General features: G+C 37.5%; 1 protein-coding gene across 7 annotated transcripts in view; it reads right to left on the reverse strand.

Moving 5' to 3' along the window:
* Window positions 1-25274, reverse strand: part of LOC129776189 (protein CREBRF homolog) — a 39780-nt gene that overhangs the window by 13544 nt on the left and 962 nt on the right. The window contains exons 1-2 of one of the 7 annotated variants that reach the window (XM_055781681.1): window positions 9065-9198; window positions 990-2639 (exon numbers count right to left, since the gene is read on the reverse strand). In XM_055781681.1, coding sequence (XP_055637656.1) covers window positions 990-2586 — 1597 coding nt within the window. In that variant the 5' untranslated portion in view covers window positions 2587-2639; window positions 9065-9198. The other 6 variants (XM_055781678.1, XM_055781680.1, XM_055781676.1 and 3 more) reach the window with 6 other exon arrangements.

The following is a 25274-nucleotide window of genomic DNA, read 5'->3' on the forward strand; positions in this document are numbered from 1 at the left end:
CCACCGCTAAACTGTTGTCCTCGGAGGATCAGAAGCGGACTAACATTTCGTGACGCACTGCATTGATTGTTTAGGAGTTTTTCCCATCAAAAACAATGTTTGATCAAAATACGATATTTCCCATCTTCCATTTTCTTTACGAATGCTCAGGTAGTGACACTTAAACAACTGTAGTTTGTAAACAAACGAAATGTCACTAAACTTAATACATAAGCTAATGACAGATGAACCTCTCAAAATGAATCATGTTAATTTTTTTTGTGGCGCCATCTGTTGAAAAATCTCGGGACTTTTCAGCCTATGTTGTAAGTCTAGGCAGTTATCGACAAACGAAATAAGCGCCTTACACTGATAAAAATCTATTTTCAATATTACTTAATAAGCTCAATACTTCCAAGCCGTGCTGGACACTGGATTTTCGGTGAATATCGTTTTTTTACACACTGCAAAAACAAAATTGCGGTATATGAAAATATGCATATTGACGAAGTTATCGTCCATTTAGTTTTTTTCGATGGTTTATATGCATTTCAGTGCTAAACGAGCATATTTTCGTCTCAATTAACCACTTCTGAAATCATTCCCCTCCTACCATCAAATGCTTAGTTTTTCTAAGTTTTTGTATGACATGATATCTAGCAGCAACACGAAACGTTTTGTGCGACATGCAACTAAAAGCACAAAACAGCCACGCGCAATCGAAGAGGCAAACTGTCCCATCGCAAAGCAGGGAAACAAAAGGAAATTGAACGGTGAACGGCGTGGATTTCAGTTATTTTCTTGGGGAATCTTTTTTAATGCGGTCCCTATCTACCGCACAAAAAAGGTTTTTTTTCAAATTTTTTGTTAAAGCTACTGGTGAAGTTTTGCACGATTTTTTTATGCGGCTCCTATCCCCCGCACAAAAAAAAGGTTTGCCTGTAGCGCTTTCAAATAAAAACGGGTCCATTGTAGCTCTCATTATCGAACTTATCCGAAACAAAACTCACCTTCATCACTGGAATAGTCCTTGTACTGATCGCTATCGTCGGAGTACCCTTCGTCATGCGAAAAATCGGGCGCTTCCGGGCTAAGAATGCTACCGGTGCTCAGTGACGAAGTCGATCCTGCCTCGGCCAAGCTACCGGTTGAGAGTAAATGAGGTCGTGGCTCACGACGCTGCCACATCAATATGTCCGTTCCCACGTGAGTTGGCGCCGAAGAAGATAGTCTCGACATCGTACCTCCGCTTGTGCCACCACCACTTCCGGCACCCCCGATTCCCGAATGACTAGATCCAGCCTGAGCTTGCATGTGGTGCAACATTCGACGGCCACTGAAGCCACCAGGGCTAAGTGAGGTTCCACTCATCAGTACCGAGGAGTTTCCGGGTACCGATTGACCGAGTAGCATTCCTCCCCTATCTCCTGTGTTGCTCATCAACAGCTGCTGCAGAGTCGAATATTTCGGGTTGTACTGTACCTGTCCCGTATTGCCACTGGTATGACTATTGTTATTGGACACGCCCTGGGGATTGGCCTTTTCCTTCTGTTCAGTTTTACCCATGTGATTGTTGTTGTTCAGAACGTTCAACTGTATTTTCTGTTGAAGCCTATTCTGTGGCGGAGGCGTCTGTGTTTGCGTGAAACCCAAGGACGGACTAGAACTGTGACTACCAGGAGAAAACGCTGCCGGTGAGTTGAAACTGTTCGAATTGTATGGCGATGTTGAAATCTGGATGTGGTCATCATAGACTTCGCATGTCGTAGGAAGCAAATAATCACTTGTCATTTGATGCAAATTACTTGCGGCATTCAACATCATATTGTTGTTGGAGTTTGCGTTTGCATTTGATCGCAAAATTTGTTGGGGCACACTAGGTGATAGATGGATTGCACTTCCACTTCCACTGTCACCGCTAAGATTCGATGATGGGTGACTCAATGAAGGGTTCAATAACATTAGATCCTCGTGAAGCAGGTCGGTTGCGAAAATATCCCCCAGCGTAGGGTCACTTATGAGTTCATCCTTTCCCAGCTGATAGATATCGTCTTCATCCATATGAAATTGACCCTGTTGACCGTCAATGTTGGTCACAGAAGAAACCGTTGACGAGGGAGATATAATTTGGCCAAACGTGTCAGTACTCCATATTTCTGTTCCTCCAAAGCTGCTGACATTGATGGTACCGAGTTGAATGCTGTCGCTTACGAACCCACTTTCGGAAATATTCTGCAGAGCAAAGATTGTATCCACTGGAGTCGATGCACTAAAGTTGGAATGGGCGCCCGATGATATAAAGCTAATATCTTGCAGCGTTTGTGGAGACTGAGATTGTTCAATGTCAAAAATATATTCCGAAAGATCCGTAATCATCGACCGTTGATTTGCGTTGCGCGAAGGAATTGGTACTGAGGCGGTTGTCAGAATGGGATTGTTACTTAACGCGTCCATCATGGAAATTGTGCACGGGGACGGACTGGGCGAGGCAGACTCCTGCTTAATATTATTGACGCTACTCAAGCTGGAATGTACATAGAAATCCGGAACGCTAGACAGGCCAGTATTCCCACTGTTTTTACTGTGAGCGTTGCCGGTACCACTCATATCCGAGATTCTATTGGTGTTCTCCAGTAATCGTTCGACTTTTATGTTATGCTCTGAAAATAAAACAAGGAAAAATAATTGTTAAAATCGCTGCTAACTCAATACGCAAACTCGACAGTGATGGTGTTAAGTGTGAGGAAAACAATACATGAGATATACAAACAATACATGCACGAGGAAAACCTTGAACTTCATCATTGCGAACGTGCACGCGAAACGTTGAAGGCGTAGAAGAGAGTCCTACAGACCCATTGTATGGCAGCTCTACACCAACATTTTCATGAAAGTAAACACGTGCATTTGCCATGCGGCTGTGTTGCTCTTAATGGATTCCTTCATCTGTTTTTCTGGTTCCCTAGCCCGAGCGAAGCACTTTCGTTGTGTTTTGACTCGGAAAATGCAATCCAATCAAAATTTTTCTCCGTCAGCTGTAACCGAACAAACATATGGTTCGAATCTCTCTGACATGCGCTTCGCGACGAACAAAAGAAAAACTTGAGTCTGAGAAAATTGGTGAGGAAATGATTGAAACAGGATGCTGACAGTTTTGCTTTTATTTTAAGCACATCACACAAATATAGGTCGCGTATGAAAAGATTGATCGTACATTGTAGCCGGGGCACAAACAAGGCACCACCCAATTGTTTTGTTTTCATCTCGAAGGTTTCCGCAAATTGCAGATGGATGTCTCATAGGCGAAAAATGTTCGTTTTTGCGACGGGATTTCCCGCAAATGAACACATCACAAGTCTGTTTCACCAAACCGTTCCATTTTGCTCCGCACATAGCAGACTCGATGAACAGCGCTCGGGATGTTCTCACCAGAAAATACAAGTTCCTGAATTGTTTCCTTCTTTCTTTCGTTCACCGTAAAAAAGCAGTCGAGCATTTTTAGAATTCCATCTCGAAAAAATTACTCATCTTTGAGGGAAATAAAAATTTAAAATTTCCATCCTTGAAATGTCGAAACCATGTGGGTCCTTTCGGGTGAACATTGAAACAGGTTATGATGATTTATTAAGTGTTCCATATTAAGCGATGACCTGCACCTATCGGTCAGATACACCCATTTCTCCCATTTTCTTTGTGGTTAACGTTGCAAGGTAAGTTAAGGTAGTAAAAAATGCCCCCAAACCAAATCATCAGCAAATGAAAAAAAATGTACACAATAAGAAATTCTGACATTTTTTTTGGATCCCTGATGCGTAAATTTTCAGAATTTTCAGAACCCTGTCAGGCCCTTTAAAATCACGGATACAATAAAATGATAAAATGAAAAATAGAAAGATATTTTTGTACCGTGCAATGTATTTTTTGCTCCGCGCAATGTTCTTAAAATTCAGAAAAAAAACCACACATATTCGAAAAAGGCGTAGAAACACATTTAAATACAAATGAGATTGGATCTCAAAATAAAAAAAAAAAATTCCAAAATTTCCAAATGCCAAAACAAAATATTTTCGATGAAAAAAAAATCTGACGATATTTTTCGATACACTGTAGTAAGATGCATTTGCAGTATTTTTTTCAAATCGAAGCTATCTATAATGATAAAAAAATAGAAAGTACGTTTTTCACCATAGATCCTAGTGAACCATATAGCGATCCAAAATATTCCCAAAATTTCTTATTTGGTACCCTACGCAAAATTTTCCATAGAACTGATGATTCGGTTTGAGGCACCTTTTACTCCCTACCCAACGAGACGTTTTGCACCATTTTGCTTGATAGCCTGTTGCAATTTTGAAGCCAATTTCATTATTCCTCTCTTATAAAACACATCGGCTCAATCGGCAGAAAAATAATTCTCGATTGGGGCTTCAAACAGACATTGATTTTGATAAGTAGAAGTATATGTTATCTGGCATCTCAAATATACTCACCTGATGTGAATAAGAAGAGTGCAGCGGTACAATAATGATGCTACAAGCAACTCGACGAAAAACCGTTAACACCGTACCGTTAACAAGTATAAGAGGAAAATATTTTCAAAATGGCCTGGTTCAGATAGCTTTTCATCAATACGAATGCACAGTCAGAAGTGCAATGAAGTAATACTGAAATATTTACTTCTGTTTTTGCATTTTGGTAATTCGGCATCAATTCATACAATCCGGAAAGACGTGGCATAGTTTAATGAGAAGGGGCTTCAGCTGGTCAGCTTGTTCACCAGATCGAAACCTTGTCAAGAACTCATGATGAGTGATCGTACGAATAATTACAAGCAGTATGAGTGATTTGAAGAGCTTAAACGTGCAGTATACTCTGCGTAGAACGAGATACACACTACAAAATGGCGCGGCTTGGTTGAAACCACCCCAAATGGGTTATTTGAACTGGTTGAGAACTAAAAATTATGTGCTCCCGTGACCGAGTGGTTAGTGTCACACCTAACATGCCGGAGGTTCGGGTTCGATTCCCGTTCTTGACAAGGGAATTTTTCGTCGAAGAAATTTCCTCCGTCTTGCACTGTGGTCACGCGTATTCTAGAGCTTGCCACTCAGAATACATTCAAGGCGTGTTATCCGGCATAGAAATCTCAACTAAGTACTAGTAAAAATGACGCAAGTAATACTACGTTGAGACGGCGAAGTTCCTCTAGGAACGTTAGTGCCATTTAAGAAGAAGAAGAAGAAGAAAAAGAGAACCTACGAACTAAAAACTTATTGGAATTCATTGTGAAATTTTTAACTTTGCAAAAAAGTGAAAGTTTTTCCATCTGGTTCTATAGTTATGAAACACTGGAATTTTAGTTTTTTTAATGTTTCGCGCCTGGAACACAACAATAAAGCTCGAATGGCCAGTCTTATAAATGAAGATAGTTATTGTATTCTACACTATATACTTCATTTCAACCGACTTTTACATATCTCTGGAAAATCAGAAAAATGAAGTGTTTCTATAGTTATGAAACGCAGTATAAAATGTAAAGTACGAGGGTGGGCTGATAAGTAATACACACATGCTAGTAGAAGACGAACTAAATAAACTTCAGAAGCAGCTTCAACGGTTTTGATCCCAACTTAAAAAGATTGAAAAATTATCAGCGGAAAGATTCAAAGTTACAAATTCTCAGTATATATTTTATAGTATGTATAAGCATACAACAGTCATGGAAAATAAAAAAAAATGTTCTAACTGTAGCGACACACACTACAAAACAAGTCAGCAACTAAGATGAATTTCAATCCGTTTGAATTGTAAGAACAATAACAGGGTGTCGACTGAAAATCCGAATCCCTGATTTCCCTGATTTTCCAGTAGTTTTTCAGAAAAATTCCAAATGTAGACAAGTAATCAAATTCTCAAATAGTAATGTACCTGAGGTTTCTAAAAGATTTAGTTATCTTAAACAATTAATTTTATTAAGTTAAACGACGACTGAGAAGTGTTGTAAAAGATAGAAAAAGGATTTACTAATACAGTTCAAAGTTATCTTGAAGGAGTCTTAAGTACTAGTACAGAATAAGACATTTTCATTTTGATTCGGATCAATTTCATGAAACTGTTACGATTTTACCGAAATGTTTTATCCCGCAATCTTTCCAATCCTTCTGTGTGATTTTTAAAATTTTCTTCGTTTTATCTCCAGAGATTTCGCTTCTGCTTCCCATAGCCGTTTCCGTTTCCTCCCACATGGTTTTATAAAAAAAACATTCGCTATTAACGGAAAAGCACTCTCAAAGTTTGGGTTTCCACACGAGAAACAAAAGACCATCTTTGGTAGAAAGTTCCGTAAACCAGTGCTTCGCATATCGGACGAAATTTAAAGATTTGTCTGTCGTAAAATTTTGACGAGTTTTTTTTCATCCATCCATGAACCGTGTAAAATATGCAATCCGAAGCTACCCAAATTTAAAAGTTTTTCTTCTCTTTTTTGAAAGACCTGTTGCAGCTCGTGTAATATGACCAATTCACGTTTAAACCACCCATCGACACAAGAAGTTTGTTCAAATACATAATTCCCAGCCCTTCTTCAAAAGCTGCAAGTTGATCTCTGATGCTTGAGAAAACTGCCCAACTGCCGTCATGTAATGATTTACCAAATCTTTCTCTTCATCATCCCAAAATCGGGCATACAGATATATATATGTAGCCCCTTTGTAGTCTTGTCCAAAGACACGTCGAAACCAACGACAATGTATCGCTTACAAAGTTTCATCAAGCCAAACATCAACATAAAGCTCAGTTTTCTGGCTGTCATGAAACATTCTTCTCAATACAACCATGTCTTATTCAGCAGTGCGGAGTGATTTGTGACGCATAACTGTTTCCAGACACTACAGAATCTCATCTTTTTAAGCATGAATTTATCAATAATTTTCGAAGAAGAAAAGGAAGGAAATCGGTTGAAGCTGAACTGCAGATACTGATGCCAAATGCCAGTAAAAATAGCGCGGATGTAAAAGGACTTTTGCGCTGTTTACCCTTCAGAAGGACTAAGTTCACCTACAGGCAAAAGCAAACAACACATACTGAAAACCTACAGAGAGTCAAACTAGTCAAATACAACCATTTGGTATCATTGACTTTCTAATTACTGCAATAACCAGAATTCTAATTGGCGGAATTTCATTATTTCCAGATTGGTGACGAAATTCTCTGATATTTCCTGGTTTTTCCTGACATTGTTTGAATTTTCTGAATTTCCCTGATTTTCAAGGAAGTCGACACCCTGAATAAGTGTTGTGTCTTGTCTCGCGTCGTTACTCGGTGAGTGTATCTGTATTACTTGCTTTCTTTCTTTCTTTGTTTTTAATAGGCTTTAAACTTTGAAGTTCATTCGCCTCTATTACTTGCTTCATTTCTTCACATATTTTGTGTTCATGCTTCAAACTTTTAAAACAATCTTTGAACTCTAGAATAGCATTTTCTAAGAAACTTGAATGCATCTATCAGGAAATATTCAAAACATTCATAATGCTTATTGTGCCATCATAATACTGATTATCTAAATGAAAATATAAGATTGATTTTCAGCAAATGCTAATGCTTAAGATTTTCCTAGGATTGAAATTTGTAACAGGTTTATGTCTTACATTTCTAGACAATAAACAAACAAAGACTAAGATGAAGCATATTCGGTATCTTCTACAATATGCTTTCATAAGGAGAATCACATCTGCCAACGATGATAGAATGGGTCAATACGGGTTTTATATTTTTTATGCATATTAGTTTTCATACCATTTTGCATTTTGGAGCAGAATCAACTTTATTCTGTTTGAGAGTATACCGTCATTATTACGATCTGCGATCATAAACGCCTAATGGAACCAAAACGAAGCATTGATTCGACTCAGTACACATTAGCGATACCGTTTGTCCCGACTCGACGACCTAAGATAACATTCTCAGCTGTTTCATAATCGGGCATTCATGCAATGATGCCACATTTCATGATAGATATGGTTCCATATTAAAGTATTTACCAAATGTTTTATTGCTTGAAGTGTTTGTGTGTTTATGTGCTTGTATGTGTACGTGTATGTGTATGATCTCCTCTATCGTTTCCAAAAACCTCACATTCCGAAACCTCTGCGACTTTTATTATTGTTGTTAATAATCGTCAAATATTCGTATATCACATCGTCCTTGGCGGAGTCTAATAACACCGAGTCATGACGTTACAGCTTAGCGCGAGAAACTGGCTCACTACCGCCTGTTGTACGATGACAGAGTTTCTCTCAGTCACTCTCTGTTTTTCTGATTAGATCAAATTTGCGGCGCTACGGCAAATTAGCTGTACACAAACATTTAGTAACTGTGTGAGCAGCAGCTATTGGGGTTGATTTTTTTTCACGTCTTCTCAGTATCACGATGTGATAGTGTTGTTCTTATTTGCTTCCGATTATATACTTAGAAGTGCTTAATATAGCAGTATGTGTTCATTCACTGGTAATATTTCCTCCTCTATCGTTTCAATTCTCACAAAAGGTAGCTTTATTTCCGCATATACACTTTCAGTTCTATTTTTAAAAATTCTAGTTACATATTGCTACCAATTCTTGACATTGTCACCAGACTTTGTTTCAACTGAATTTTTAATACAACAACTAATCGCTCCCGATTCGCACTGTTCACATTACTGATAAGATAAGCTGACCATTGCTCTGCCACAAATAAATACGTGTGTGAGACTTTTCATTCCTTAGCGGCCATTTTCTGCTTTTTGAACACACAACACAATCCTTTTTTTCATTTTTCTTCCTTTGTGCTCTCTACCAATCACTTGCTGCTAATCCATATTGGGTTCAAATTTGAATAAATCGACGTCGTCTGAGCAACTTTCAGCAACAAATATGTAGCCAATCGCTTTCTCAAAACACCCAACACGTGCTCTGGTGTCGAATTGATGTCCAGCAAAGCAACAAAAGCGGAGCGATCGTGCCGAAATGATCCGTCCCTTCAAAACAACTGAACCGTACTCGGCAGCACCTGAAACTACGCAAAAAAAAAGATCCTACAACTACAAAACCTGTTTGCTCTAAAACGCGACTTTTATTTATCAGTGTCCCGATGTGACTAACTATAGTCGATCGCAAATCTTCGCGGTCAGCTTCAAAACAGAAATCGCGAAAAGTTGAACTGGCGGTGGTAGTGAAGTGATAGTGTCGAATACTTAATTCATTCACATACTCTTCCACCAGGCGCGACTGATGTTTACCAGTGGATGTATAAACACAACACACATGATGAACTCAGTTCGCGAACAACAAATTTGGAATATGGAGGTGTAAAGGATGATTTGTGTAAACAAAACGATTAGGGAAACAGACGGAAGCAGGCTCGTCCGTCGTGCTCTCAATTTGTCTGTGTGGACTTCTACCTCAGCTTACAATGTAGAAAGCTACACGAAAATTACATTCCATTTCAATCGTATTCTAAAATCCCAAACCCGCCTTGATACGGTTGTCTAGCGACCGTATACGTACAAGTAACCACGAGCCACCCACATAAACTGGTTCGATACACTATGAGTACCCAATCATTCCTCCTACGTGTGATTGTTTACTCGGTGAAATATGTCGTATTATTATAATTTGTTTTTCCCACATCTAAGCCTGACGTCACTGCAATGCGGCGCGTGGCATTCCAACACTCGAAGTTGTTTTTCTGAACCAGCTGAAATATTTTATTTCCCATTCCACGAGTTCTCGCATAGAAGTAGTTGGTTCCATACGTGCCCCCATCCTCCTTGTTCCCCACACACACACACACCCCTCTCGCTAGTTAAGGATGATTATAAAGAGATAAAACCTATCAATCTTCTACATGTGGCCTGGAGGCTCGTTTCTATCTCTAATCAGTTGTTGTGGTTGTTGTTGCCGTTTGTAGAAAGTGATCACACTTCCAAGTCTCTATTGGAACTGTTTACACTGTATTACTCACTGAACTGAATGTGAAACGAGTTTATCACAGGAATTAACGTCCAGTTTGGTTGTTGTTTACACATAACAAGCACGTTGCACAATTTTTCCCCGCATTTAAATTCCGATATTTACCATGAACGACGGAAAACGTACAGGTTCTATTTTTTTTCTTTAGTTTTGATTGCAACAATAACAATGCTAGTTTTAAGATGTTGAGAATGATCTCGTGTCACGAATTTTCTGTTTGTTCCATCAGTTGCTGTCAGGACTTGAACTTAGGTGCTAAGAAATTATTTTTTTTAATTGTTCCTTTCCCTTAAGGCCATTTTCTAATGATTCATTTTAGTCTACCGGTGTGAAGTAAATTCGGTATATTCTTTACGCATACAGAAACGATTCTTCTGTTTCGATCATTTCTGCTGTCGTATTCTTCGTTCAATTAAGAAAGCGTATGGACTACATTCTGTCAAATATGTATCGGGAATCATCATTTAAATTCTAACTAACTCAGAAGAAACCTTAGTAAAGCAAAATCTTCAGCAAAGTTTAATGAAATTGATAGTTCAACAATTTTGCTGAAGACAGAACTCAACTGTCTCGTATGTACAAAAAGTTAGTTTTACTAAAATTTATTCTAACTAAAAGCCGTATTCTAATTAAGAATTTTTATAAAAATGTTCTATTATTGGAATCAACATTCTGAACAATTTCTCTTAAGAAACCCAAAGGTAAGATAGAACCAGAAAAGATTATGACCATATTTCCACCGGACGGCCCCACTGTGCACCGTTTTCATTAGTTTCAACGAGTACGTTTCGAATGCAATGGTGAAATTTTCAATTGAGTATAAGTTGCTAGAATGAATGAAAATTTCGATTCGTATTGAAAATAGCGATTGGAATCATAACTTCAGTGTGAAGAATTAAACGAATGAACTTGAAACAAAAGGAACGTGCACGAATGATAATAGGCGTGAAAAGAGAGATGCGATAAGGTTTGGAACATTTAGAATCCGGAATCACAAAACCAGTTGTATCTCGAGATTGGTTAAAGATACAAACATATTTCCATATCAAAATGCAGATAATTTATTGTCCATTTCAGCCAAAAATCCTGAAAAATTTATTCCGTTACAGTTTTGATTAATTTTCGTACTTTTCTTTAGATACCTTGCATCAAAGTTTGGACTCTCTATTGATCAATCTCAACAGCCATTTCATTACATCTTTTTATGTCTGCAGCTTCCCGAGTCACTTTAGCACTCTTCTTCAATTTCCGCTTGGCATTTAGATTTAGACCTTTTTCAATGTAATCGACCCCATTTTCGCATTACCACTAAAGCTCCTTTTGACTGCAGTGGCAACTAGCCAAAGCTGACCAAAAGTTCACCGGACCGTTGTGAGCCTCAATAAACGGAAGGAGACGTTTCTGCAGGCACTCTTTCCGATACATTTTCGAGCCCATTGTCTTATTTGTGACCTCCTGACAAATTTATCAGCAAAAACGAACTCAAATTTACCGGGGACATCTCCTCTGGTAGTAACCTTATATAATTTCAGGTCTAGACAATTCTCTAAATCCATTTTCACGTACGTTTCATCTTCCATCAGCATGCATCCGTCGTACTTCGTCAATATTTTGTTGTACAACTTTTAAGTGCGTCTTTTGGCCACCAGATATTTTGCTTCCGCGTCCTGTTTCGTTGCTTGCAGGCACGGAAATTACGATAACCTGCACGCATACGGATTCTCCGGATGGTTAGACTTGTGTTTTTTGGCGATGTCGTAGTCCGAGAATCCCAGGGTTGCCTAAACAGTAAAAATATTGGACCATATAAATTAAACAGTGATTCCGGCTTCTGAACGTTTCAAGCTTTTTATTGAACCAGTTTGTACTCCTCGAATTGTACCGACCAAAAGGGGCAATCAGAGCTGCAGCGAAATACAATGAAGCACGATTAGAAAGAAAATAAGAAATGGAGGCGATCTGGCGTAATGGTAACATCCATGCCTCCACGCTGAAGGTCACGAGTTCAATTATCACTCCCGACATTCTTCCAAAAATGGAAGTAAAAGTGACGAACCAGCCAAATGAGTTGAAAGTCACTATAATACAGATATAAAAACAAGGAAATAAGAAAAGAAGGCTAAAAATTGGTCGTAAGTCCCGCCCATTTGTAATTCTCGAGCCAACCAGTCAACTTAAAAATCCTCGCTCCGTAGCGGAAACGATCATTCGCGTCCAAACCGTACACCAGTTTTTTTTTCTTTTTTCCAAAATGTATATTTTTGTTAACCCCTTGCCGTATGATTTAATTTCCAACAACAGGGCCCAAACACGAGCACAGTGATTCGTTTCGCTACTCTGCTGAGTGTGTGTATCGATTTTGTACGTTCTGGCACAGTCTAATCGCTACGAGTGTGGTTCGACGTTATACGTGAAGGGGTTAAGGCTCATACGGCTCATACGGAAACGATATCTCAGGATCCACTCGACCGATTCAGCTGATTTTTTTATCAGCATGTAAAAATGAATTATCTAAAGCGTTTTTATAGCCGTTTTTTTATATCAATTTTTTTGATTTTTTATGAGCGATTTTTGATAAACAAAACAACACATTTTTAACAAAAATTCTCCGAATTTTATAACAATTTTTCTCCGAATTTTAGAAAACCCCAACCCCTATGTAACGCTTTAGGTATTGTCCTAAAATTCCAAAATATGCATTGGAATTCATTCTGCGACGCCCGGTTGCTTCAGAACCGATACCACCAGCAAGGTACCGATTTTCAGACAGCATCTACGCATCCAGCTGTCAACAGCGTAATAATCATTATTCGTGCACTCAAAAAATGGAAAATACACCTTCAAATACACCTTCAACAATAACTTAAATACCCGAACACTTCACTTTATTCCTAAAATCCGTAAAAACACGAACATTCATTTTTTTTCGACCTTCCAGACAGGGGTCCCCCCTTAACACATTGAGCATTTTGGTCGGAAAGCGCTGACTGACTGAGACAGATAGTTACAAAATAAGAAAATAAAAATATATATGTTTCGTTTTCGGATGTTTTACAAAATTTGACTACTTTCTAGTCAAATTCCTGATTATTTTTTATTTATACTATAAGAATCTTTGAGAACTGGGACCGACACTGATATTGTGCAAACGCTCATGTTGCGGACTGAATGAAAAGCGCAGCAAGAACAATTCGGGGCTCAACGTATAAAGCAGTTAGCAAAATGAATTTAAATTTCTTATTTAAAAAACATCCAGTGATTGGGTTTTTAAGGATTTTTTTTTCATTCTTTCCCAAAAATTCATAATTAACTATACTGCTTCGATCAACCAAATTAATACTCCATAACTGCTTTACGATTCGTAGAGGACAGATGAGAAGGATGGGACTAGCAGAGAACGTGTGAGAGAGAGAATGCGATGAGGGGAGAATGTGAGCGGGAGAGAATATTAGAAAATGGGAAAGAGTATATGAGAGGATGATAGAAAAAAGAAAGAGAAAGAAAGAAATAGAAAGAGAGAAAGGGAAATAGAAGAAAGACAAAGAGAGAGAAAGAGATAGAAGAGAGACAAAGAGGTAAAGAGGAAGGAAGGAGACTGAAAGAGACAAAGAGAGAGAAACATACAGAGGCGACCCCACTTGCCGCGAAAATCATACTTACATTCTCTTCATTACCCGAGAGACTGTAAGGACGAAGCCCTCGTCGAAGTTCAAATCACTGAAACTTGCACAATCACAATTTACAAACTAAATTGGATTGTGCGCAAATATTCTCGTAGTTGCGTGCGTGCAGAATGAAGCTTCTATTTTGATTTTGACAGAGGAGCACCGCATCAAAATTTCGAACGCACATCGCGAAAATCCAAACTAGTAGTCAAACCACCTGAAGCCAACGTAATAAAAGCAAATCGAAAGTCTGAATGGGAAGGTCGATTCCGGAAACCACAGCGACAACAAAAAGACTGGACAGCGCTTTCGAGTGGAACCCTAACCTCTCCGTCCGAGAAGTCGCAAACAAATTGGGAGAGTCGGCTACAACCGACAATCAGACTATCGACTTTTTTTATTAATTCGTTTATTTTTACAGGCTCAGCTACATAAGTTTTAAGGACCCGAATTCTTAACTATATTTTTATAACTATATATAAACAATTTCCTAATTCTATGGTGAGTAAGGTAGAAAACCGATTACTCGCGGTCGATTCGAGTTTAGAAGGGTGACATTTTTTATTGTTCAGGACAAGAATGGGATAGAGATTATAAAAATGTTGATGATCACACTCAATTCTTAAATCTATTCGTATATCTATAGTGTATTTACATTTCAACTTATTCTACTGTTTATAAGAAAGGGACTAATTACTCGCAAAGGAAAAAAAAGGAGGGTATAAGGATATAGGGACAATCACACACGAAGATCGATAGCTTTAAAGAAAATATATATTTGGGACGACTATCGACTTATCAAAGGTATTTATTGGTGACATCAAGCCGAGATGATAAACAAAACGAGACACGATCCCGGAAGCTATACACTACGATGATGATGAAGTTCGATTGAGTGTGGATGGACGACGAAACATACGTCAAGACAGTCAGACGATTCATTCATTCGATAGCTTTAGTAAAAAAAACACAATTCATGATCGGCCACAGAATGTGGCCTAAAACTATATGAAAGGATCAAACAAAAGACAAGTAAATGTGTATATAAACGCGAGATGACGGCAAATCCGTGAACTTATTAGGAGCACTGAAGCACACAATTAGAAGAAGAAAAACATCCCGAATTCGTCCAAAAGAAAAAGAAGTATTTGAAATCAACCTGCCCTAGAAGTTCCAGATTAATCAGATTTAATAATCTGAAAGGCATATTCTTGACAAACCTGGAGCATTATGGAAGCGTCAGATTCAGATGGATTTGTTCCATCGACCTCAACATTTTGTTCAGAATAACGTAGACCAATAGGCACTTCCCGAACAACCCAATATTAACACAGTTTTAAACTATTTTATGTGATAAATTCAAAAATACAAGTTTTACAAAATCTGTTAATCTTTAACTTCACTATACCAATATATTGTAACCTTTTCTGTTCAAAATTGTATGAAGTCAGATTAGTCCATCATATAACTACTTCAATATATTGTTATCTTTTCCCAGAAATCCGCAATCACAATATCGTCTTTGACTAAGACATTCTTCGAATAAAATGTTGCTTTGGATTGCTGTATTTTTCCTAAAGTGCGAGAGTTTCCGTTTTGTTCGTTATTGTTTGACTTTAAACGAAATCCAAATCCCAAACGCGTATCAGATAGCTTCTGGAATTATTCGCACAATGTTGGCTCGGGTGAATTGACACGCTGTTTGCAAAATCAATCTGTTCTCTTAATAGATGATCGCGTTATCAAGCTATGCAGAAAAGCTTGATGCTTACAGTTACACATACATTCCGGGACATAATTCCGATGAAAACATTTATTTTCATCTGAATTCCTCTGAAGAAAAAAAAAACTAAACAGATATGTCACTATTTGTATAAATCTTGGATAAATTTGACAAGAAACGAGAATAACTTTGTCAATTTCATAGACAGATGAAGGTTCCATTCAACTATTGCGAGAAAAAATGGAGAATTTAAAGGGTACGCGTTGTGACCAGCCTACGCATGTTGGAAAGAAGATGAAAACCAACACCGCCCTCGTCCTTTCCTGCGATTTGGCCGTTATAGTAGGCCGGCAAGTGCCACAGTATCCTTGAACGAATCAATACCCACCCACGCACCCCCCGCGCTCAATTCATCACGATTCTGCCATTATCGGTCAAATGCTCGGGAGGACATATTATTTGTTTACGTTGATAGTATCGAAAAACGCCTCGCTGTTGGCATTCTTAGGAAATAGGCGCTCCGTTGAAAGGTGAAATTATAAGTCATCTTTGTGTGGAAGAAAGTTCATAATAATTATGATGTGTTCAATCGAAAACATTCTCTGTGGAATCAGATATTAGGCATTTGTCATGATGGAGGTAATAAAGAAATAGCACAAACGTTGTGGAATCGTTGACGATAGCAATAATACCAAAGCAGAAATACCTGAGGTGAACTAAAAGAACACGCTTCAAATATCAATTGCGAAATCGCATTTGTAAAGAAAACACTCTTGATACGCGATCCGCAGTTCGAATAAAGCGACGATGGAAAGTACCGATAGATAAATGGATCCCCGGTATTGTACCTTTTTTCTGAGAATGTTATTGCGACACGATATAAGCCTGTTTAATTCTCTATATTACGATAGTGCTAACTATGATCATAAAAATTGTCTCCGTTTTTTATGATTTATATAACAAATTCAAATGCATCCATGTCTTTATAGTGTCATCTATACCTCACATCAAAACATGAGGGAAGGTACAAGCTAGAACCATTTCACGGTACATATTGGGTTCAATGCCCTCTATGTGCGCATTCGTTCAAATTTAAACACAAGCAAGTCTCACCCTTTTGCTTACGAATAAAATACCTTCACCCTGTATATTCCAGTTTAAGGATAAGGAAAAGCCCACGAGAAGTTCACCTCTTCACAATAAGGGAAGAAAAGCGAGATTTCCCTTCGAAACGGAAAACAGGGGTCGAGATTCCATTACATTCACTTCTTCACCCCAAGGAGCGAATCTAGACAAGTTTGTCCTCGCAACCCAGTTTTGAAACTTCCCCTCGCGATTTCAATTGTTTTCCCGTGAAGCAAATGGGTTTTATGGCACACATTATTGCTAGTGGGGTCTTGCGATTCAGTGGTAACGAAACTGGTCCCCTGAATTGCACTCAGACACGTGTGAGGCTGCGTGGATGTCGTAAAATGTGTCTAGATGTTCTAATGATTATTTCAAGACGAGTTTACCTTATATCAAACCGTGCCATAACAATTTGAATAACAATCAGATTTTGTACAATGTATTTTTTTCCGCAATAATCAGATCAATAATGAGCAGTATTGCTCTCAAACTGCAATGTTACCCAAACATTCTTCCTAAATTCAGATGTAATCGAGTGTTGTGTTGCAGCAAAATTTGCGTTCACTATTACCAAGACATTTTGGAATATTACAACACATTGCATCATAAGCAAGGACCAGAGATCGGAAGCCATTAAATGATGCAGGAGAGCACCAGTGACATCATCTACAGCTTGCAGCGATGCCCTCCGGTCCCCCTTTCATTTTGTTTTCTTCTAGTGCAAAATCAAAACATACGCATGCGTTCTGTTGCCTTGTGTGTTCATACTTTTACATGACTGCTTGCTTTTTTTTTAATTCGAAAAACATCAAGTTAAAAAAAACAGTCCAATGTGTACATTTATACTCCGATGATTTTAATTTGAATTCTCTTTCATCGCGTTGAGAGCATCGTGTGGTTATTTACAAATAGTTTTACTTGAAATATTATTAAATAAATGGTCGGCGTTTCCAGAGGACAATCATTAAAAGAAACAGATCCCTTGTTTATTACTTCCGATGTTATCTAAGGAGCAACGAAAAATTAAAAATCTTCTTTTGAGTGGAAATTATTAATGGATATGTTTTGTCGTGAATTTCTCAAGAACAAATTTAACGACTTTGAAATCGACTCTTAGATTGCACGTTGACAGCTGTCAGCTGTGAATCTGTCATTTTTATCTATAAATCTGGTGGCTGCTGCCAACCGTAGTAACGTTTTCTCACCGTCTTGAATAATAAAAACCTTATGTTATCATTGAAAAAGGTACCGATTTTCCTTTCCTTGAAAAAAATGTCGGTCTCATTATTTGCATTTGGTAAAGTTTCATCAATATATATCAATGAAAAGTACATAGCATTCAGTGGAAGTTACTGGATAAAAATATTGACATTCGCGAAGGTGTATTCAAAAACCCGTTGAATTCTGGTGATAAATTTGGTGGACTGATGAAAGCAAGATTGATTTGTTTGAAGCCTATCGGCATCTGAATCAAATCGGGTGAATATTCTGAAAACTAAGTAAACATCATAGAGTAGGAGTGGTTCGCCTGATCAGGTGTTGAGAATTAAACGAAAACCAATCAAATAAAGTTAAGCTTAAAGTTACATTTACACCCTAAAGATATTCCCTTAAGGGTTATTATTGTTTATTTTTTAATTTTTATGATATTATGGTGTAAAAAAAAACGAGAAGACTTTGTTTCTGTCAGTACAAAAAAAATCAGAACACTATAACAAAGAGAAGATTCAACCAAAGAATGAATGAATACCCATTGGGACCATCAAGGGTTTCTCAATCACATGAACTCATTTCCACTGATATGCCACCTTGATCAAAAAGATTTATTCAAGAAATGGAAAATACAAGATTATACATCAATATCAATATTGTCTCCTTCAAAGTACTCCCCATCGAATGCAACGCTCTTATCCCAGCGCTTGATCCAATCCTCGAAATATTTATTATATTCGATTATCTTCCATTATCTCGGGTGCTGAAACGTGGTTTCTTGAGTCGTTCGAATAGGATAAAGTCACAGGGAGCCAAAATCAGGTGAAATCGGTAGTTGCTGAATGGTATTACTTTCGTTTTTAGCCAAAAGTTCACGAATAACGATTGATTTTGCAAATTTTGCAAATTGTACAAAATCGAGGCACGCACAATAGCAGATGTACTCAATACAGCGTAACTGTTAGAAATGTAAAACTATCACACTACAAATTTTATAGAATGTCAATAACAGATGTGCCAACCTACAAAAAATGAAAAATAAAAACCGATGAATGAGAGCGCTACACGGTTGTGATTCCGGAAACATTTTGATCAACGTATTTCGTTGGAAATACTAAATGCGAAATTCTTCTACTTCATATGTACTAAAATTTCAGGATGAAATTCAACTTCTAAAAGTACATTATTGGACGAAACATTTAAAACTGATATTGAAAAATAATGAAAAACGTCACAAAACTCAACCATTCTTCGAACATGTACATCAGCGGGACAAAGTGCGGAAAACTCAATAGGTATGGTTTTATTTCAAACTTCTTGGTTAATATTATGGAGCTTAATACGAGAAAAATTATTTTCACCCCATAAATGTACACCAAGAACACAATTAAAATGGTCAAACGGTGATTCTTGGAACTATCGAGAACTGTCAGCCCTGAATTTTGAACTCACGATCGCTTACTGGTGACCGAACACGCTTGTAGGCTGTACACTTCGTGGTTGGTCTAATAAAATTATCTAAATATTTAGATTTTATTTGGTCATTTAACTAAAAGTCAGAGTGAATAACTTCAGAAGGGAAACCTGTAAAACTAATTGGATCGGTATTGGATATTCTATTTTTATCAGAAGTGCTTTCTATCGAATTCTAATCGCGGCGGAGAAGAGCTGTCTTTGAGAAACAGAATCATCGAATATAAAGGCACGTGGCACGTGTGTCAGTAGGAACATTATTCTGAAGTTCTAGGTGGATCTGGAATTTAAGTTTCAAATCGAGAACAACAGTACATCAGCAGCATTATTTAGCAATTTTTTGTGCCCTTTCACTATCTGATAAGACTATTGCTTCTTCTCCTAATCTTTTTTGAACCACACCCCAAACACCTTGATTTAGTTAATTTTCTTCTCATACGAAATCACTCGGGTTCTCTATTGTGTGTAATCCATCCCGTGAAATCATGCACTACGCACACTGCACCCCTTAATCAAGCAGCAGCAGAAACGAGAAACCTCACTATCGTCAGACTTCCACAATACCACAATAGTTCAAACTAATGGACGCAGTGGTTCACACCCAACAAGGGAAATCGTCAGAGAAAACTTTACTTAGCAAAGAATCAAAAGTGATGCAATTAGAATATGCAAAATATTTGACTTTAAACGAAATCCAAATCCCAAACGCGTATCAGATAGCTTCTGGAATTATTCGCACAATGTTGGCTCGGGTGAATTGACACGCTGTTTGCAAAATCAATCTGTTCTCTTAATAGATGATCGCGTTATCAAACTATGCAGAAAAGCTTGATGCTTACAGTTACACATACATTCCGGGACATAATTCCGATGAAAACATTTATTTTCATCTGAATTCCTCTGAAGAAAAAAAAACTAAACAGATATGTCACTATTTGTATAAGTCTTGGATAAATTTGACAAGAAACGAGAATAACTTTGTCAATTTCATAGACAGATGAAGGTTCCATTCAACTATTGCGAGAAAAAATGGAGAATTTAAAGGGTACGCGTTGTGACCAGCCTACGCATGTTGGAAAGAAGATGAAAACCAACACCGCCCTCGTCCTTTCCTGCGATTTGGCCGTTATAGTAGGCCGGCACGTGCCACAGTATCCTTGAACGAATCAATACCCACCCACGCACCCCCCGCGCTCAATTCATCCCGATTCTGCCATTATCGGTCAAATGCTCGGGAGGACATATTATTTGTTTACGTTGATAGTATCGAAAAACGCCTCGCTGTTGGCATTCTTAGGAAATAGGCGCTCCGTTGAAAGGTGAAATTATAAGTCATTTTTATGTGGAAGAAAGTTCATAATAATTATGATGTGTTCAATCGAAAACATTCTCTGTGGAATCAGATATTAGGCATTTGTCATGATGGAGGTAATAAAGAAATAGCACAAACGTTGTGGAATCGTTGACGATAGCAATAATACCAAAGCAGAAATACCTGAGGTGAACTAAAAGAACACGCTTCAAATATCAATTGCGAAATCGCATTTGTAAAGAAAACACTCTTGATACGCGATCCGCAGTTCGAATAAAGCGACGATGGAAAGTACCGATAGATAAATGGATCCCCGGTATTGTACCTTTTTTCTGAGAATGTTATTGCGACACGATATAAGCCTGTTTAATTCTCTATATTACGATAGTGCTAACTATGATCATAAAAATTGTCTCCGTTTTTTATGATTTATATAACAAATTCAAATGCATCCATGTCTTTATAGTGTCATCTATACCTCACATCAAAACATGTGGGAAGGTACAAGCTAGAACCATTTCACGGTACATATTGGGTTCAATGCCCTCTATGTGCGCATTCGTTCAAATTTAAACACAAGCAAGTCTCACCCTTTTGCTTACGAATAAAATACCTTCACCCTGTATATTCCAGTTTAAGGATAAGGAAAAGCCCACGAGAAGTTCACCTCTTCACAATAAGGGAAGAAAAGCGAGATTTCCCTTCGAAACGGAAAACAGGGGTCGAGATTCCATTACATTCACTTCTTCACCCCAAGGAGCGAATCTAGACAAGTTTGTCCTCGCAACCCAGTTTTGAAACTTCCCCTCGCGGTTTCAATTGTTCTCCCGTGGAGCAAATGGGTACACATTATTGCTAGTGGGGTCTTGCGATTCAGTGGTAACGAAACTGGTCCCCTGAATTGCACTCAGACACGTGTGAGGCTGCGTGGATGTCGTAAAATGTGTCTAGATGTTCTAATGATTATTTCAAGACGAGTTTACCTTATATCAAACCGTGCCATAACAATTTGAATAACAATCAGATTTTGTACAATGTAGTTTTTTCCGCAATAATCAGATCAATAATGAGCAGTATTGCTCTCAAACTGCAATGTTACCCAAACATTCTTCCTAAATTCAGATGTAATCGAGTGTTGTGTTGCAGCAAAATTTGCGTTCACTATTACCAAGACATTTTGGAATATTACAACACATTGCATCATAAGCAAGGACCAGATCGGAAGCCATTAAATGATGCAGGAGAGCACCAGTGACATCATCTACAGCTTGCAGCGATGCCCTCCGGTCCCCCTTTCATTTTGTTTTCTTCTAGTGCAAAATCAAAACATACGCATGCGTTCTGTTGCCTTGTGTGTTCATACTTTTACATGACTGCTTGCTTTTTTTTTAATTCGAAAAACATCAAGTTAAAAAAAACAGTCCAATGTGTACATTTATACTCCGATGATTTTAATTTGAATTCTCTTTCATCGCGTTGAGAGCATCGTGTGGTTATTTACAAATAGTTTTACTTGAAATATTATTAAATAAATGGTCGGCGTTTCCAGAGGACAATCATTAAAAGAAACAGATCCCTTGTTTATTACTTCCGATGTTATCTAAGGAGCAACGAAAAATTAAAAATCTTCTTTTGAGTGGAAATTATTAATGGATATGTTTTGTCGTGAATTTCTCAAGAACAAATTTAACGACTTTGTAATCGACTCTTAGATTGCACGTTGACAGCTGTCAGCTGTCAGCTGTCAATCTGTCATTTTTATCTATAAATCTGGTGGCTGCTGCCAACCGTAGTAACGTTTTCTCACCGTCTTGAATAATAAAAACCTTATGTTATCATTGAAAAAGGTACCGATTTTCCTTTCCTTGAAAAAAATGTCGGTCTCATTATTTGCATTTGGTAAAGTTTCATCAATATATATCAACGAAAAGTACATAGCATTCAGTGGAAGTTACTGGATAAAAATATTGACATTCGCGAAGGTGTATTCAAAAACCCGTTGAATTCTGGTGATAAATTTGGTGGACTGATGAAAGCAAGATTGATTTGTTTGAAGCCTATCGGCATCTGAATCAAATCGGGTGAATATTCTGAAAACTAAGTAAACATCATAGAGTAGGAGTGGTTCGCCTGATCAGGTGTTGAGAATTAAACGAAAACCAATCAAATAAAGTTAAGCTTAAAGTTACATTTACACCCTAAAGATATTCCCTTAAGGGTTATTATTGTTTATTTTTTAATTTTTATGATATTATGGTGTAAAAAAAAACGAGAAGACTTTGTTTCTGTCAGTACAAAAAAAATCAGAACACTATAACAAAGAGAAGATTCAACCAAAGAATGAATGAATACCCATTGGGACCATCAAGGGTTTCTCAATCACATGAACTCATTTCCACTGATATGCCACCTTGATCAAAAAGATTTATTCAAGAAATGGAAAATACAAGATTATACATCAATATCAATATTGTCTCCTTCAAAGTACTCCCCATCGAATGCAACGCTCTTATCCCAGCGCTTGATCCAATCCTCGAAATATTTATTATATTCGATTATCTTCCATTATCTCGGGTGCTGAAACGTGGTTTCTTGAGTCGTTCGAATAGGATAAAGTCGCAGGGAGCCAAAATCAGGTGAAATCGGTAGTTGCTGAATGGTATTACTTTCGTTTTTAGCCAAAAGTTCACGAATAACGATTGATTTTGCAAATTTTGCAAATTGTACAAAATCGAGGCACGCACAATAGCAGATGTACTCAATACAGCGTAACTGTTAGAAATGTAAAACTATCACACTACAAATTTTATAGAATGTCAATAACAGATGTGCCAACCTACAAAAAAATAAAAAATAAAAACCGATGAATGAGAGCGCTACACGGTTGTGATTCCGGAAACATTTTGATCTACGTATTTCGTTGGAAATACTAAATGCGAAATTCTTCTACTTCATATGTACTAAAATTTCAGGATGAAATTCAACTTCTAAACGTACATTATTGGACGAAACATTTAAAACTGATATTGAAAAATAATGAAAAACGTCACAAAACTCAACCATTCTTCGAACATGTACATCAGCGGACAAAGTGCGGAAAACTCAATAGGTATGGTTTTATTTCAAACTTCTTGGTTAATATTATGGAGCTTAATACGAGAAAAAATATTTTCACCCCATAAATGTACACCAAGAACACAATTAAAATGGTCAAACGGTGATTCTTGGAACTATCGAGAACTGTCAGCCCTGAATTTTGAACTCACGATCGCTTACTGGTGACCGAACACGCTTGTAGGCTGTACACTTCGTGGATGGTCTAATAAAATTATCTAAATATTTAGATTTTATTTGGTCATTTAACTAAAAGTCAGAGTGAATAACTTCAGAAGGGAAACCTGTAAAACTAATTGGATCGGTATTGGATATTCTATTTTTATCAGAAGTGCTTTCTATCGAATTCTAATCGCGGCGGAGAAGAGCTGTCTCTGAGAAACAGAATCATCGAATATAAAGGCACGTGGCACGTGTGTCAGTAGGAACATTATTCTGAAGTTCTAGGTGGATCTGGAATTTAAGTTTCAAATCGAGAACAACAGTACATCAGCAGCATTATTTAGCAATTTTTTGTGCCCTTTCACTATCTGATAAGACTATTGCTTCTTCTCCTAATCTTTTTTGAACCACACCCCAAACACCTTGATTTAGTTAATTTTCTTCTCATACGAAATCACTCGGGTTCTCTATTGTGTGTAATCCATCCCGTGAAATCATGCACTACGCACACTGCACCCCTTAATCAAGCAGCAGCAGAAACGAGAAACCTCACTATCGTCAGACTTCCACAATACCACAATAGTTCAAACTAATGGACGCAGTGGTTCACACCCAACAAGGGAAATCGTCAGAGAAAACTTTACTTAGCAAAGAATCAAAAGTGATGCAATTAGAATATGCAAAATATTTATATAAATGCATTATCGAGCACTGGTCCGAAGGTGTTGATCAATTTCAGGATTCAATAATTAGTTCGGTAAACCGTGGTTCACTGCAACTGCCTTGACCCGTTTCGGAGGGGTATCTGCGAGTTTTTTCATGTATTCGGGGGAAATATTCATCCATTCATCCATCGAGAGGTTTTCCAGATCGTTTGATGATTTCTAACTTTCCTGTTCTGATACCCCCATAGTTTTTCAATGAGAGTGATGTCAAGATATTGTAATGAAGTATCAACAACTTTTAAGCAACCCCATTTTTGTGAGCACTTTTGCTTTGAGTAAACATCTAGAATCAATGTATCATCGACGAAAATCAAATTGAACAAAAAAAACGATTTGCGATGTGCTGGTGGAAAACAATTTGAATGCCCGAGTACCGAGGAAAAAATTCAATTCAATTTTTCCAAACATCATATTTCATGAAACAAAAATCCTTCTACGCATATGCTCGAATTTCAACAATGACAGAGTTATAGATTTTTTTTATTTCGAACAATGTTTACCTCAAATTGGCTCTCCATTAAAAGTACATTAAGTAAGACGATTCTGTTGCTTCCGTTTGAAAGATGAGAAAATTTGGTACAGTATGTAGATGTGAACCATTTAAATTAGTGGATTCAAACAACATTTAGGAAGTGAAAGCTTTGAAGAAAGTGTTTTTGAAGGTGTTATTATTAATTTTATCCCGAAAAATCATAACAAACTTGATTGTTTCTATCAACCGAACTAAAGCTCCCAAACCGAAATAAGCCGTATTTGAAATATAAAAAATATTTT

This window comes from Toxorhynchites rutilus, chromosome 3 (assembly GCF_029784135.1).
Source record: "Toxorhynchites rutilus septentrionalis strain SRP chromosome 3, ASM2978413v1, whole genome shotgun sequence".
NCBI lineage: Eukaryota > Metazoa > Arthropoda > Insecta > Diptera > Culicidae > Toxorhynchites > Toxorhynchites rutilus.